At 43.6% G+C, this 15,703-nt stretch overlaps 1 protein-coding gene across 1 annotated transcript in view; it reads left to right on the forward strand.

Annotated features, from left to right (window-relative positions):
* LOC116891209 (acyl-CoA desaturase 3) overlaps positions 1-15,330 on the forward strand; it is a 19,677-nt gene extending 4,347 nt beyond the window's left edge. Inside the window, exons 2-5 of the mRNA XM_032892041.1 lie at positions 7,623-7,753; positions 9,135-9,340; positions 11,629-11,861; positions 14,718-15,330. Coding sequence (XP_032747932.1) covers positions 7,623-7,753; positions 9,135-9,340; positions 11,629-11,861; positions 14,718-14,917 — 770 coding nt within the window. The 3' untranslated portion in view covers positions 14,918-15,330. The remainder of the gene's footprint in view (positions 1-7,622; positions 7,754-9,134; positions 9,341-11,628; positions 11,862-14,717) is intronic.
* The last annotated feature ends 373 nt before the right edge of the window (positions 15,331-15,703 follow it).

The following is a 15,703-nucleotide window of genomic DNA, read 5'->3' on the forward strand; positions in this document are numbered from 1 at the left end:
TTGTCCCAGTAAGTCAAAGCATTGACTCAAACATTTTCTTTTCTGAGGCCAGGAGGACAAACTTTTATATCAATCTTTGTTGGTTTTTTGTTGGCTTAAATATTTGAAATTTTGATCTCCCACCATAAGTGTCACTGCTCTCATGCTGACACACCTTGCTATGCTCATGCCTGTTAGGAGGGGCATTAATATTGGAGCTGCCCTGACCAACCTGGAATGGGGTAGAAGCCTCAGGGGTTCCTAACCTTCTCCAGGAAAATAGTATACCAGAGGCAATAGATGCAAAAGTTAGAAGTTTCAGTGAGGCTAGAGGAACTGAGACAGGGAGTTAGTCCTGAGGTACAAGCAAACCAAGAACTTTACTAAATAGTAAGAAGAAACTCCTGCCGTTAACATCTGTACATTGTCCTTCCTCGGAGAGGGAGAGGGTTTAACATTCTGTTGGGACCACTGATGTCCAAGACCCTGTCTCTGATGACCTGCACTCTCTGGTTGTTGAACATCATCCCAGGCCTAACAATTCACATAGGTCACAGGTGAGGGTGGGAGAACATAGGCAGTGATGTTAGTAATTAGGCTCCCGTCTGTGGGTCTAATCAACGTTCATATGTGTTGAACTGGAAAATGTACCTCAGCAGCCCAAGGCAACATAAAATAGAAAACCAGTGTCCAGTCTTTTACCAGTCTGATTTTTAACAGGTTCTGTGCGTGTTGTCTGACAACCCATCCCTGGTCTAAGTCCAGATGTTTTGGGGAGGGGGAAGTAAACTTCAGATAAGAATGATAAATCTAGGACTGGATACCATCTATTTTCACAGCCATTGGGGTGGCCAGGATCACAAAGTGGGGTCCTTTTCTGAGTGGGCCCCATGGAGCTCCTTTTTGTCTTAGCATCTCAGCCTGTGAGGTGGGATAATGGGTAGCTGTCATATCTTTCCTCTGTGACTGCTTCCTGCTGACATTAGGACATTGTCAAAGGGGCCCAGGACAGCTGAAATGCTAGTCAAAGGCTGGGCAGTAGGGCATTTATCAGAAGCATCCGCTTAGCTCATCCAGCTGAAAGTCAGGGAGTAATCCCTTTGGCTGGACTCATTAACATCAGCTTTCAGCCAGTCCAGGGTTCAGCAGCTCCCCAGGCGACCGCTGGATGGAGTCTGTCAGCCAGGTGAAAATCTGCTGGGGACAAATATAGACTAGGGACAGAAATTAAAATTGTCTAGTAATTGGAGAAGGTAAGGAATTCCAAGACCAAGGGGAAATCTCATTTTCTAGAACAGGCAAGCGAACGTATCTGCAGTCCATTTGATGTGTGGCAGATGGGTCCGAGTCTTAGAACTCCCAATTCCCTGAGGCTTATGTAAACTTTAGTTTACAAAAGGATGCACATTAGTGTTTACCATTGTACTGAAATCCATATTTTCGGGAAAAAAAAGTAGTTAGCAGGTAATAGACTCATGCCTTTCAGACCTTGTAATAGCTGTAGGTTTGGGGTAAAAGGCACAGAACATTCTCTCCTCAATCCAGAGGGTTGGATACACAGGTTAAGCATACATGTTTTAGCATGATGAGAAACATCTTTAAGTTTATATTCAGAAGACAACCAAAGGGAATTAAAATCATGAGCTCGTGACTGAACTGTGGACTGCCAACGTTGTTCCACTAGCTTATCAGAGCTCCATTGGTCAACATTAAAATTCTGAACATCGAAATAACAATAGCGTGTGGGGGAATATTAAACGTTTCCTATTTTTATTTTAAATTGTCTTTATACCTCTATAACTTGCAATTATATATCTTAAATGTCTTCTTAGATTCTCAAATCATAAGCATCTTTTTAGACTCTCCAACATTTATAATTTGTATGTGCCAAACTTCAACATCCTTTTAAATCATCTTCCAAGTTTTTTCATATATCGTCTAACCTTCTTTATCTGTATTATCAACTCCAATCATTTTTTTAGACCTATAAACAGTTTTTTCAGAACTTAAGTTTTAAATTTTATATTTTTTCCATCCAATAACTTATTATGAGATACAAGCAGTTGATTATTGAGAACAATCATTTTTTTATGAAGCCCGAGAGCAAGGCAAACACGTTTGCCCTTTTTTAAAAAATTTTTAAATTATTAACTTTATTAACTTGAGTATTTCTTATTTACATTTCGATTATTATTCCCCTTCCCAGTTTCCAGGCCAACATCCTCCTAACCCCTCCCTCTCCCCTTCTATATGGGCTTCCCCTCCCCATCCTCCCCCCATTACCACCTTCCCCCCAACAATTACGTTCACTGGGGGTCCAGCCTTGGCAGGACCAAGGGCTTCCTCTTCCCCTGGTGCTCTTACTAGGCTATTGATTGCTACCTATGAGGTTGGAGCCCAGGGTCAGTCCATGTATAGTCTTTGGGTAGTGGCTTAGTCCCTGGAAGCTCTGGTTGGTTGGCATTGTTGTTCATATGAGGTCTTGAGCCCCTTCAAGCTCTTCCAGACCTTTCTCTGATTTCCTTCAACGGGGGTCCCAATCTCAGTTCAGTGGTTTGCTGCTGGCATTCACCTATGTATTTGCTGTATTCTGGCTGTGTCTCTCAGGAGAGATCTACATCCGGTTCCTGTCAGCCTGCACTTCTTTGCTTCATCCATCTTATCTAGGTTGGTGACTGTGTATGTATGGGCCACATGTGGGGCAGGCTCTGAATGGGTGTTCCTTCTGCCTCTGTTTTAAACTTTGCCTCCCTATTTGTTTGTCCTTTTTAATAAGCTAGTGGTGGATTACCTTGAGGTGAGGCACTGGTTGCCTGTTGTTTTTTTTGTTTGTTGGTTTGTTTTCTTTTCACTGTTAAGCTGTCAATGTGATCAGAGATCTGAAGAAGGATAAGTTGTAACCTAGATGTGCCTATGTATCAATTAAAATGACAGAGAGTAGTCTGTGTTTTATTATGGAGACAGTTACCAAGCTGGGCTCTCTATGGCATGGAGGTCAGAGGCAGTCTTTGATCATGAGGCCTTTTCCTGTGGAGGAGGAACATAGGAGAGATTGACCTCACCTTGAACTAATGCAGTGTGTGGCTATCAATTCTCCAGCTGTCCTCTGTTATCCACAGTTCAGGCGAGGCTCTGACAGCAAGCAAGGCAGTGGGGCAGTTATATCCAGTGGTTATTGTACCATAGTCCCAGTGGAGTCCTTTGTCAATGTGTCTGTATCTTCTTGGAGACTTTAGAAGGTCACTGTTATGATTTGAGAGTTTTATTAAATGCCATATTCAGCAAATCTCTGACTGGTTTGAGCTGGTACATACCTAGCATATCTGAGTTAAACAATCTTTGTTCTTAGTTTTGTTTTTGATTTTTGTTTGCTCTAAATTGTACCTTACAAACATAAAACAGGAAGCTAAATAAAGCTTTAACCTTGTATTTAACTATATCAGTACTCAACATGACTTGAAACGTATTTCTGAACACATTAAAGGATTTGATCATCTTCAAGGTTACCGACATGAATTCCTGTTAGGTTTGAACCTTAAAAATCACAGTTTTGAATTGAAGCTCCTCTAGTATCAAAATTAAAGTTTTTTAACCCATAAACATATTCCATAAAGAGACTAGGAAGACTTTTGACCTTTATCTGGTAGAATATAACAGTTTCCTGTATTATGTAGTTTCCTGTATGATTTAATTTAAGCTGAAGCCACTGTCAGGACAGGAAAAGGTTAACAAGTTGGGAAAATGGCAAAGACCTTGGCTAGTTAGGGCTCTTATCAACTTGGCTCAGCTCCTTTGGCTGAAAGGAGGGGACTGCAGGAGCCTTGCAGAAGCTCAGGAACTGGAAGGAATTGGGAATGCATTTCATGAGCCAGTGATTCTTAAACTTTTTGATATTATAAACCTCTAAAAATTTTTAAATGAATGAATTCCTTAATTTCTATCCCTGGTATCGTTACCATAATTTACAGAGAAATATGTACTGGATGTGACAAAAAGAAAAGACAAAATTACCACAGATAAAGAGACCTCAGGAATGTATATCATGTATCTGACATCTGGTTTCATTAATTAATAGCTGGTTTATTTTCTTTTCAAACAGTGTCTATGAGCAAACAGGGTTTCCTGTTTCAGCTGCACTAACTTTTCAGACTATGGCTCATGGTTCCTTCTCCAGCCGATTTGTACAGTTTCTCTAATGCACTGGGGATGACTGTCTCAAAGTAACTTGCAGCTTTCCTGACAACTCTTCGAGCTCTCTCCTGCTAAGAACTGTAGCCGTTTCGGTTGCATTTTGAAACCTTCTGCTACTGTATCCACCATCAGACCATCCCAGCATCACAGGGGCCGGCTGAGCTTTTTCTTTTTTCACTATAATTGTCCCCCGCCTTCATGTATCCGTAATGTGATGATGGCTATTGTCCATTGTAATTTCTAAAGCTATTACAGTTTTCCCATCACCTTCATAGTTATTTTCATTAAAATTTCCTCCTTCACTGTAACCAACATATACTAACAAAGACATTCCAGTAAAACGTTCAACAAAATTTAAAGTGTCCCATGGCTTTATATATTTAATTATAATTTTTAACAGTTCCTTTTGCAATATCAAAATGAAGCATTTTTTTAAAGAATGAAGTCACACAGTGTAACCATAATTTTTGGAAGACAAAGCCAAGTTCTAACAGTGTAGCCATAAGTTTAGAAGCCAAAACCATTTTTTCAACAGGTTAAACAGAAACCCAGTGTTCCTAAAATAAATATCAAGCACATTGTTTTGTGGTTAGGAAGTTTGGCCTAGCAAACTTCCTAGCAAGAAAAGTCCTTGAATACCAATGCAGGAAGGTGCAGTTTCATTAAAGAAACATTGTTTTAGGGCTGGAGAGATGGCTCAGTGGTTAAGAGCAGTGACTGCTCTTCCAGAGGTCCTGAGTTCAATTCCCAGCAACCACATGGTGGCTCACAACCATCTGTAATGAGATTTGATGCCCTCTTCTGGTGTGTCTGAAGACAGCTACAGTGTATATAATAAATAAATCTTTAAAAAATGTTTTCAATACTATCTAGGACGAATTGCATAAAATATTATCCCAATTTAAACAGTATCTTCAGAGACACAGCTCATGCTGTGTGCTGTTGCCCACCTTTGGGTCTCCAAAGCCAGAAGCAAAACCAAAACAAGAAAAGGAGCTGCTCAGGTACAGGAAACTTACCTCCTCCTGGACAGAGCTGCTTGGTGGCGTTCACTAACAACAACTGAGGAGTGTTCAGGGATAAGGGGTGTTTCCAGGCAATGAACCAAATGTTGGGGTTCAGGAATCACCGCACAAACCATATGAACATTGATCTCACATAAGCAAGAATAGGTTATTAAATGCACAGTGCACCCTGATACTGGTCAGGCCAGGGACATAGCTCAAAATGACAACATATATCCTTTCCTGTCAGTTCATCAAGGATAAAGACACAGAAACCACAGTGAGTTCATAGCCATGTACAGGAAGCACTGCCTGGTGGTCAACTCTGACTCAAGCCATTTCAGACATAACAGTTCATATTGACCTTTGATTTGATGGGTCCAGTGTAAAGCTTTGCAGAATGTCTTAAGATTAGGAAACCTCAACGAGAACATTCAGAATGAGACAGGGTGTGTGGCCATCATGTTCTTGCTAGATGCCTAGTCACTTCTCTGTGTCAGTGACTCACAGGCATGCGACAGCAAAAATATGAAATAGCTGGCAGGCATGGAACAAGGCTATAGCTATTTTGGGGAGGTGGGGAGGGTGTCAGACCATAACAGAGACAAACAGCATTTTCCTACTCAAATATGCTGAGATAGTTAGATGGTCTTCAAAAAATATCAATGATCTGTAGAATATGGCATTTAAAGATGCTTTTGTTAATTTAATACTTTTTTTGACAATGAGACATGTTAGCTTCTGGCATCATCCCCATTCTACCTCAAAGAAGACAGTGAGCATTGAAGACCCTCTTTATGGAGTTGGCTTCAAATATGGCAAGCTAGCCACTGGGCAAGAAACTGGCCTTGCCTCAACTGCTGCAGTCTTCAGCCCAAACTCTGGACAAGTAGGACACAAAGAATGTCGACTGCTGGACTCTGCCAAGACAAGACAGAGAAGTCATTTATAGTTCCTGTTTCACAGGAAAATGTCAGCTATGCAGCCAGTAGGCTGAAGAGACGGACGTTCCAACATTGCAGAGGAATCTTGGGGGTCTGTTCAGGCAGCCATCTGTCTCTGTCATTTCTATAGTTTTTGAAGGTGCTTGTTCTGCAGTCCTGCTTATTTATCCTTCTCAGGTCTCTGATGGGGTTGAAGACTAGATAGTTATAGTCTCACAGTTAAGCTTAAGTTGTTTAGGATTGAAGAAAATGTTTTTAAGATCCAAAAAGATGCTTTTAGGTTAATAAATGCAGGTTACAATAGAAAGTGATTCAGATATAGAACTCTGGACTCACCAAGATAGGAGAGGTGGTAGAGGATTTTCTCCAAGGGTGCCAAATGCAAATGGACTGGACATTGTGAATGTAATTCTTTCCATAGTATATAGTTTACTGGTGTTGCTAAAGGAGCCTTTAGTTTAGATAAAAAGGGAGAAATGTTGCCAGATATTTGATTACATTGTGTACGCCAAGATTATGAAATGCAAAAACCTTGGGCTCTGGTTCAACCCTAGCACGTACCTTTAACCCAAGAGCTTTCTGTAAACAGGATTAACTAGAGTCGACGATGGGACAAAATATGGAGCAAGTAACCAGTTGACGGGGAGTGAACATAAGAAAGCCCAAGAAAGAGAAAGGCGGGTCTCTGGGGTGAAGGGTATTTAAGACAGCATGGAGAAGGAGAAAGCTTTTTCCTTCTAGGACATGGATAGAGTAAGGTCAGTTGTGTGCTTTCTCCCCCTCTTGACCTATCATTGACTGTCTTTGAGCCTGTTTATAGAAAGCTCTTTGGATTAAAGGTGTGTTGCAGGGCTGAACCACAACACAACAAGATTTCTCCAGTTCACAGTCTTGGGGGTCACAATGCAATCAAATATCCTGCAACATAGGATAATGTTAACGATCAGTGAAGCTTGAGCCTCTGTATATACAGGACTGTGTGCAGGACTGACTTGCTCTGAGACCCCTTCCTACAAGGCTGAAATGCTGCACTAACAACAGGTTAAAAGTCATGGCCCCATGTCCCATGAATCTCCCCTTCAACTGAAGTTGAGCTCTGATTGCTATTTTCTAAACATTCTTAATTATGGGTATTTAGGTCTGGGATAGTTGATGAACTTGAACCCCTTGGGGAAATGATCTGAAGGTCAAAGGGCATAGAGCCTAGAAAAGTATTGCTGTGGTCTGAAAACGAAAGCTGGATAATGGTGTAGACAATGCCCACAACCTGTGTTCTTTGCAGCATCCTGCCTTTCTGCCCACTTTGTGGCCTGGGTCTTCCTGAATCATGTCCATTCCTAGGTGGAGTGGTTGGAAATGATGATTTTTTGCATGGCTGAATGCTATGATGTCTCAAAGTACAACCCATAGATGCCTTCAATCCCAAAGAAGCAGACTCTGGTATCCGGATGGTGTTCTTGGACGCTTACCAGTTGACTGACTCCTCTTTTGTCTGTCCCAGCAGCATTCATCTACTATGTGATCAGTATTGAGGGCATTGGAGCTGGAGTTCATCGCTTGTGGAGCCACAGGACTTACAAGGCTCGCCTGCCCCTGAGAGTCTTCCTCATCATTGCCAACACCATGGCTTTCCAGGTAAGACGCTGGTGCCATTCTTTCTCTGCTCTGTGGATGATCCGAAGCAGAGTGGCTGACATCAGAACCCAGAAAGGTAGTCTTCATAAGTGCATGCTCAGTATAGAGATCCCCACAACATGGGACATCTTGGGGTCATTGGGAAGGGAAACAGGATGTTGATAGAACGAATTCTCTGGGCATAACTCGTTTTGAACCCTAAGTTCCCTGGGTTATAATATAGTCTGGCTGCAGTAGTCCTTTGGTTTAAAGGACCATAGACTATCATTAAGACACTGACTATGGTTCCCTAAACACTCAGTCAATGCTAACATCATGCTTTGCTGTGGCTGTCTTTGAACTCTACTATAATAGGATGTGGGGTGTGTCACAGAAAAAAGAACTCTCTTGTTCCGGGTAGTAGGAGCAGACATGTCCGTAGTTCCAAGTGCTGGACACGGGGCCAGATTTGACACAGATTAATTCCTTAAGTCCTCAGAACCAGGATGCCAGGAGGTAGGCCTTATTGTTCCACCCACTGAACAGATGAGGAAACTGAGTCACTGAGTCATTAAGTAACCTGATCTTGTTGTCCTATCAAGGGCTGCCGTGATGCTCAATGGTGCTCACAGCAAGTTTATAATGGATTGACTGTAGGAAATTAGAAAAGGGGCCCTCACCTAGCCACAGGCTTTTCCTTACAGTATGAGATTTGGTTTGGAAGACAAGGGGAAAATGCTAGAAAACTAATTCGTTGTTTTGCTTTGACAATATCTGAGGCTCTCATCACGTGTGGAATCACCTCACTCTGACAATGTATATGGTGAAGGATCCCAGTCTATATGTTTAGAGGACAAAAAAAAAAAATTAGCACATTCTTGAAGAAATGGATAAAGTTCATAAAAGCCCAGAGGTCATTCAAAAATGTGCTCATGCTCCTAAGTCCTATGCTGGTCCTCTTGGGTTATGTATCAACCCCTTGTGATGGCAATGACACAGAGTTTTTGCAGCTTTACAACAGAGCAGAGCCTTGAAGCCCAAGGCCATTTGTTTTCCAATCTCTCTGCCCCCAATCAGACCCCTTGAGAGGAACTCTCTCTCATGCTTCTTTTGTAAAGAGACACCATGTTCTATGCTAATGAAACTCTCTGAACGCTAATACCTGCCTTCCATCTACCCATCATGCAACCGTGGGAAGCGACAGTATTCTTTTGTTCTGGGTCTTTGAATTGCTTTTGCACATAAGCCTCAGGGGCAAGTGTTCAGGAGAAGGCATTGCAGGGCCTCTTTGAGAGAAAGTCCCCAGGACTCTGAGAGTTGAACTGAGAGTCACAGCTAGGCCCTTGTATGCCCCCAGGAGGATATCTCTTCTCAATACTGGGTTCCTCTCTCCTGTTTCCAGAACGATGTGTACGAATGGGCCCGAGATCACCGCGCCCACCACAAGTTCACAGAAACACATGCCGACCCTCACAATTCCCGCCGTGGCTTTTTCTTCTCTCACGTGGGTTGGCTGCTTGTGCGCAAACACCCGGCCGTCAAAGAGAAGGGCGGAAAGCTGGACATGTCTGACCTAAAAGCTGAGAGGCTGGTGATGTTCCAGAGGAGGTGCGTGTAGGGGGATGGGGGTGGGGCTTGGGAGGTGGGGTTTCAAGATCTCATTTCTCTTATGACTTAGAAAAGCTGAATGAGGGCTGGAGAGATGGCTCAGTGGTTAAGAGCACTGACTGCTCTTCCAGAAGTCTTGAGTTCAAAACCCAGCAACCACATGGTGGCTCATAACCATCTGTAGAAAGATCTGGTGCCCTCTTCTGGTGTGTCTGAAAACAGATATAGTATACTCATATATAATAAATAGATAGATAGATAGATAGATAGACAGACATTTTTAAAAAAAGAAAAGCTGAATGAATTTCCAAGTTTATCTGCCCAATAGCATCATTTCAGCCAAATTCACCTGTAAATCCCAGCACAGGAGAGACACGTGCAGATGACTTCTGTGAAGTCCAGGCCAGCCAGGGCTACACAGTGATACTCTGGGGACTGAAGAGATGGCTCACAGTTAAAAGCACTTCCTATTCTTCCAAAGGACCCTAGTTCAGATCCCAGTATCCATGTTGGGTGGCTTACTCCCACAACTCCAGCTCCAAAGGATCACACACTCTATTCTGGCCTTCAGAGACACAGGAACACATGGGCCATTTACGCGCATAGACATACACAGATATACATCAATAAAAAATAATTTTTAAAATGTTTTTTAAAAAGCACATTGGCTAGGTTGTGGCGGCACACGTGTCTTTAGCCCCAGGGTTTGAAAGGCAGAGGTAGGTGGATCTCTGTGGGTTTGAAGCCAGCCTGGTCTACATAGTGAGATCCAGGACAGCCTGGATTTATATAGTAAGATGCTGCTTCAAAAAAAAACAAGAGCAAACAGATCATTTTAAACCCTAGTTATTGTCTGGATGTCCAAAGTCATGGAGTGTTGCTCTGTTCCTCTCTCTCTGAACTGATTTCATTAAACCAGCTAAACGTAGCAAATATTCACTGACCAAGGATATTCATAGACACAATGACCTCAACTTAGTCCTTACTTTCTGGGAGATTTTAGCATATCCTGGAGAAACCATGAAAGAAAGCAAACTGCTGTCTATACTGTGAGAGGCAGAAAGGGTCAGAGGTCACTTAGGGAGAACAAGACAGGCTAATTAAAGCGCAGCCTCAGAAACAATAGAAAAGATTGTGTACAGACCCAAAAGAGGAACGTGAGTTAAAGCTTTATGCAGGATCTAGAAGCAGTCTGTTTCCTTGACCCACAAAAGATATGACAGGGAAAAAGGTAACACAGACTGATGTCATCAGCAGTGCCTTAGTCACCGATAGGATCAAGGTGATTGACAATGAGGAGTTTATTTCTCCAACAATGGGCGGTTCAAAAACAGAGCTGTGCTTTCAAGAGGCCACTGTCAGGTCAAGTGAAGAAGACAGGGAGCCAGAGAGGTGAGGGAAGGACACAGTTAGCCAGGAGAGAGGATTCACTTTAGGAAAGGAGCGCAAGGAGGAGAAAGCTGAATGCAGGTCCTGCCAGTGACTGGAAAGTTTAAGACATTACTGCTAAGGAGACACCAAACCATTCTCTCAGAGAATCAGGATCTGTTCTATGCAGAAATGAGATTGGGGGCTGGAGGGATGGCTCAGTGGTTAAGAGCACTGACTGCTCTTCCAGAGGTCCTGAGTTCAAATCCCAGCAACCACACGGTGGCTCACAACCATATGTAATGGGATCCGATGCCCTCTCCTGTTGTGTCTGAAGACATCAACAGTGTACTCATATACATAAATTAAATAAATCTTTAAGAAAGAAAGGAAGGAAGAGAGGGAGGGAGGGAAGGAGGAAGGAAGGAAGGAAGGAAGGAAGGAAGGAAGGAAGGAAGGAAGGGAAATTGGGATAAAGCCTCCAGAAGGACAGAACCTGCTGGTGGTCAGACATTCATTACAGGCCGGACAGAGGAAGCTAGGAGGAAATGAAAAAATGTCAAAAACCCATTATATTCTCATAGAAAAAACAGAGCTCAAGGGCAGGTGTCAAACAGCGCCTCAGCACAGACTGGGTGAGAATGGGGTTTGGTCTTGATTTGTTGAGTAAGGTACCACACCCCTCTGTGAGTAAGAATGGTGGAGCCCTTGCTCTTTTAAATGGTGGGGTTATTTTAGGAAAATCTCTGCCTCACGCAGACTTTTCATGAAAATGATGGCACTCTGTACTGAGAAGGTTTTCCACCCCATCTCTGCACTCACAGTGTAAGAGGAAGTTAGCAGCCCCTCCCAGTGACAATAGCCAATCCAGATTAGGATGAGAGTTCTCTCGGGACTCAGCATGTGATCTCTCCACGTAGGTACTACAAGCCCGGCATCCTGCTCTTGTGCTTCATCCTGCCCACGCTGGTGCCCTGGTACTGCTGGGGTGAAACGTTTCTACACAGTTTTTATGTTGCCACCTTACTGAGATATGCCGTAGTGCTCAACGTCACCTGGCTGGTGAACAGTGCCGCCCACCTCTATGGATATCGCCCCTATGACAAGACCATTGATCCCCGGGAGAATCCCCTGGTTTCCTTGGGGAGTCTGGGTAAGTTAGACAGCAGTCTATGGTATTTTAATGTTCAGTGGTCTCCTTATTCGGTGCGCTTCGAGGAAGACCCGAGTCATCTGTTCTTAAAGGCACTTAGCGTAAAACTCCGGGTTGCGACCTTGGGGGAAGAGTCAAGCAACACGTTTTATGTAAGAGGGGAAAGAATTAAAAAAAAAAAAAAAAAAAGTCCTGCCTTTGATTGGAAGGTAAAAAACAAAACAAAACAAAAGCCTCCCAAATGAGCGTTTCTCAAGTCATCTCTGATTCATTTCTCCGGGCTGGGCCATTGCTGCTTGGATTCATACACGGAGTAGGCTCCACGGAGAACACAATAAACCTAGTCATGCCATGCGAAGGAAAGGAAAAACAAGCATGGCTTTGTTCAGTGGACTTAAAAGTGAGCCATTCTCATACTGGCTCCTCTCCCTGGTGTGGTTTTATGAACTTGCACCCCCATCCAAGATTCAGGGACCACCACTGCCACTACCACTGCGCATGCACTTCCGGTTCACCAAGGTTTAAGTAAATCAGCTTCTGACCGAGACGTACCATGCACTCTCCCAGCTCCAGCCCTGTGACTGCGCTGTCCTAGGTAGTGGCCAGCATCGTGTTCCGTCCCTGTTGACATTCCTGACATCCCTTCTCTGCTCCTTCTCTCTCCTCTCTGACTTCATCCACTGCTCTCCTGTTTCCTGCCATTCTAATCTTCTGGTTTTGTCTTCTTCCTTTTCCTCTCCCTTCAGTTTCTCTCTCCTCTGCCCTCTATTCCCTTTTGCCTACAACCCATTCTTCCTGAAGAACTGGGGGTTGAAATCACAGCCTTTGTGCAAGTGCTGGGTCACTGAACCCCATCCCCGAGCTCTCTCTGGTTTTCTATATTGTAGTCTAGGCTGGCCCTGCACTTACTCTGTGGCTCAGGGTGACCTTGAACTTCTACCAATAAGCTGTTTGTCTGGTTCTTTTATCTTTACCTTAGAAATACAGTTCTTCTAATTTGTGCTGGTGAGACTCGAACTTTCCATCCTCCTGGGTCAGCCTCCAAAGAGCTGGGAATACAGGCAAATACCACTTACAAGTGGATAAATCCAGTCGGCAGTGTAAAGGAGTTTGCCTGTTTTGTTATAGCTCATTATACATTTTTTGGAACTTTGGAACTTTCATTTGCTGGTGTTATCTAATCTACATTCCCGAATATTTTTGTCTGTGTACACAGAAATTGTAAAAGGAAGTTAGGATTTTATCCTTTTTTCGGGAGAGGGGTGAGACAGGGTTTCTCTGTTTATCCCTGGCTGTCCTGGAACTCACTCTGTAGACCAGGCTGGCCTTGAACTTGACCGCCTCTGCCTCCCAAGTGCCAGGATTAAAGGCATGAGCCACCAATACCTGGCGATTTTTATTCTTCTTGAAGTCACAGTTTATATTTTTTCAATATTCAAATAAATAGTGTTACAAAGATAGCACGTTTTCATCCAAATACATAAAAAATTTCAGGAAAATATTTTGACTATCGATTTGTATAAGGAATCTTTATTAGTATTCGTGTGTGTGTGTGTGTGTGTGTGTGTGTTAGTCAGGGTTCTCTAGAATAAGAGAACTTAGAATATGAATATATTATCTATATGTAATATATAATATATGTTAGAATGACTTAGAAGCTGTGTTCCAGCTTGTATGACAATGGCTGCCTATGAACAGAAGAGCCAAGAACCCAGTAGTCGCTCAGTCTAGAGGATGGAGGTCTCAGTTGCTCTTCCGTGTAGCCGGAGTCCTAAAGCAGGCGGGTGAAGAGATAGACTTGCTAGGGAGGGTAAGAAGGAGCAGGCAGAGTGAGGAGTTCCTTCCTTCCTTATGTCCTTATCTAGACTTCCAGCAGAGGTGTGGCCCAGGCTAGAGGTGTGTCTTCCCACCTCAAAGATCTGGACCAGAAGTGCACCTTCCAGTGTGAAAGGACTTGAGGAAAAACTCCCTCGCTGGTGCGTGCAGTCATTTCAGACTTTCGGTTAATTCCAGATAGTCTCAATTTGACAGAAGAGCCTTCACGGTGTGTGTGGTTGTGTGGCAGACTGATGTGAGGGGGCTGGTACATGCCGCAGAGGTTAGTCAGTTCTAACCTTCCACTTTTATGTGGGTTCTTTGTATCGAACCTGATTCACCGGGCTGGCTCCAACAGTTTGAATATCTTGCAATATGTTTATGTAAATATTGTGTTAAATATTCAGGTGTGTTTACTTGTCACTCAAAAAAATCAGAAATTTCAGAAAAAAAATAAATATCAGATGAAGCAAGAAATCTTTATTAAAGGGGTTCTATTTTATCAGCATCCCCCTGCACCACCCTCCCTCACCAGGGAGAAACTCTGAGAAGCAGCAGCAACGGCAGCCACTGAGGCCCAGTGGCTGAAGGAACCTTGGGAACCTTGGCTAGGTCCGGGTTCCTCTGATTCTGCCTTTTCTGTTGCAGCTGCCTCCACTTATGGGGTACACGAGTACCATGGGGAAGGGTGGCCTGATCTACTAATGGATATTCCCTCCTGGTTACATGCACACACTCAGGAGTCTACAGTATCTCAGAGCATACCGACATTCTGGCATTTTCCAATGTAAAATATATCTCCCCAGAGTAATCAGGCTTCTTATCCTGTTAGCCTTGGAAGCAAATTTCCTTCCAACATGCTTTCAAATAGTAAGGACCACCAGAGCCTCTCAGCTCACTGTTTCAGAGTGGAAGGCAGTGATTGGGTCAGCCATTCCCTCACCTCTCCAAAGTCTGGGGAGCCCTCTGGGTAAGAGGTCTGTGCAGAGGAGGAAGCCACAATCGCTGAGCCCCTAACTCCTCTCCTTGCTTCTGTTGCAGGCGAGGGCTTCCACAACTACCATCACGCCTTCCCCTACGACTACTCTGCCAGTGAGTACCGCTGGCACATCAACTTCACCACGTTCTTCATCGACTGCATGGCTCTCCTGGGCCTGGCTTACGACCGGAAGAGGGTGTCCAAGGCCACTGTCTTAGCCAGGATTAAGAGAACTGGAGATGGGAGCCACAAGAGTGGCTGAGTTTGAAATCATTCTCTTCTGAAAGCCAGCTGGATGGGGGTTTGACAATGTTTAAATACTGAAAAGAAGCAGCCATGTTGTACAAAGTTCCATTTCAAGACAGTATCCTTGTATATTCAATCTTAAAAGGCAGAAACTTTCTCTTATGATCCTAAGCAGTTCTTCTGTTCTTAGTCTTGTATTCCAGGGATCGTTTGGTTGCCTAATCCTTCTTATTACCTTACTGCTTTTCTAGGAGAGCTGAGCAATAGGACGGAACAGAACTTTGAAAAACACAGCAAAAGTTTTAAATTAAAGGACCTGACCAATAGCACTCTTTCCTTGGTCTCTCTTGGGTCTCAAGGTAGCTGTCCAGCTAAAGCTCTGACCAGGGCTTCCTGGGTGTTCTCTGTTAACTCCCATCAGGCCACAGAAAACACACATACACACACACACACACACACACACACACACACACACACACACACACACTACATACACATGCACCACCAAAAAGACAACAAGAAACTCTAACCTTCCCTTGGCACTGAGCTTGCATTGCATTAAAATATCAGGGAGGTGAACTACCCTGCCAGGTCGGGTGTTAAGCAGGGGTGATGTGACATGCAGTGAGTTATAAAAATGTTCTTCCTGTGGTCAGACCGCTCTGCTTCCCAAGCGACATGAAGCCAGTCACACAACATCCCTCCTTTCCGCCCTGAGCCCCAGAGCTTGGCAATGAAACTCTTCCCATTTCAAGACAGAGATGGAGAGGTTGAAGGATAGTGTTGGTAGGCAGATTCTGAG

The sequence above is a fragment of the Rattus rattus genome, chromosome 2 (assembly GCF_011064425.1).
Source record: "Rattus rattus isolate New Zealand chromosome 2, Rrattus_CSIRO_v1, whole genome shotgun sequence".
Lineage (NCBI taxonomy): Eukaryota > Metazoa > Chordata > Mammalia > Rodentia > Muridae > Rattus > Rattus rattus.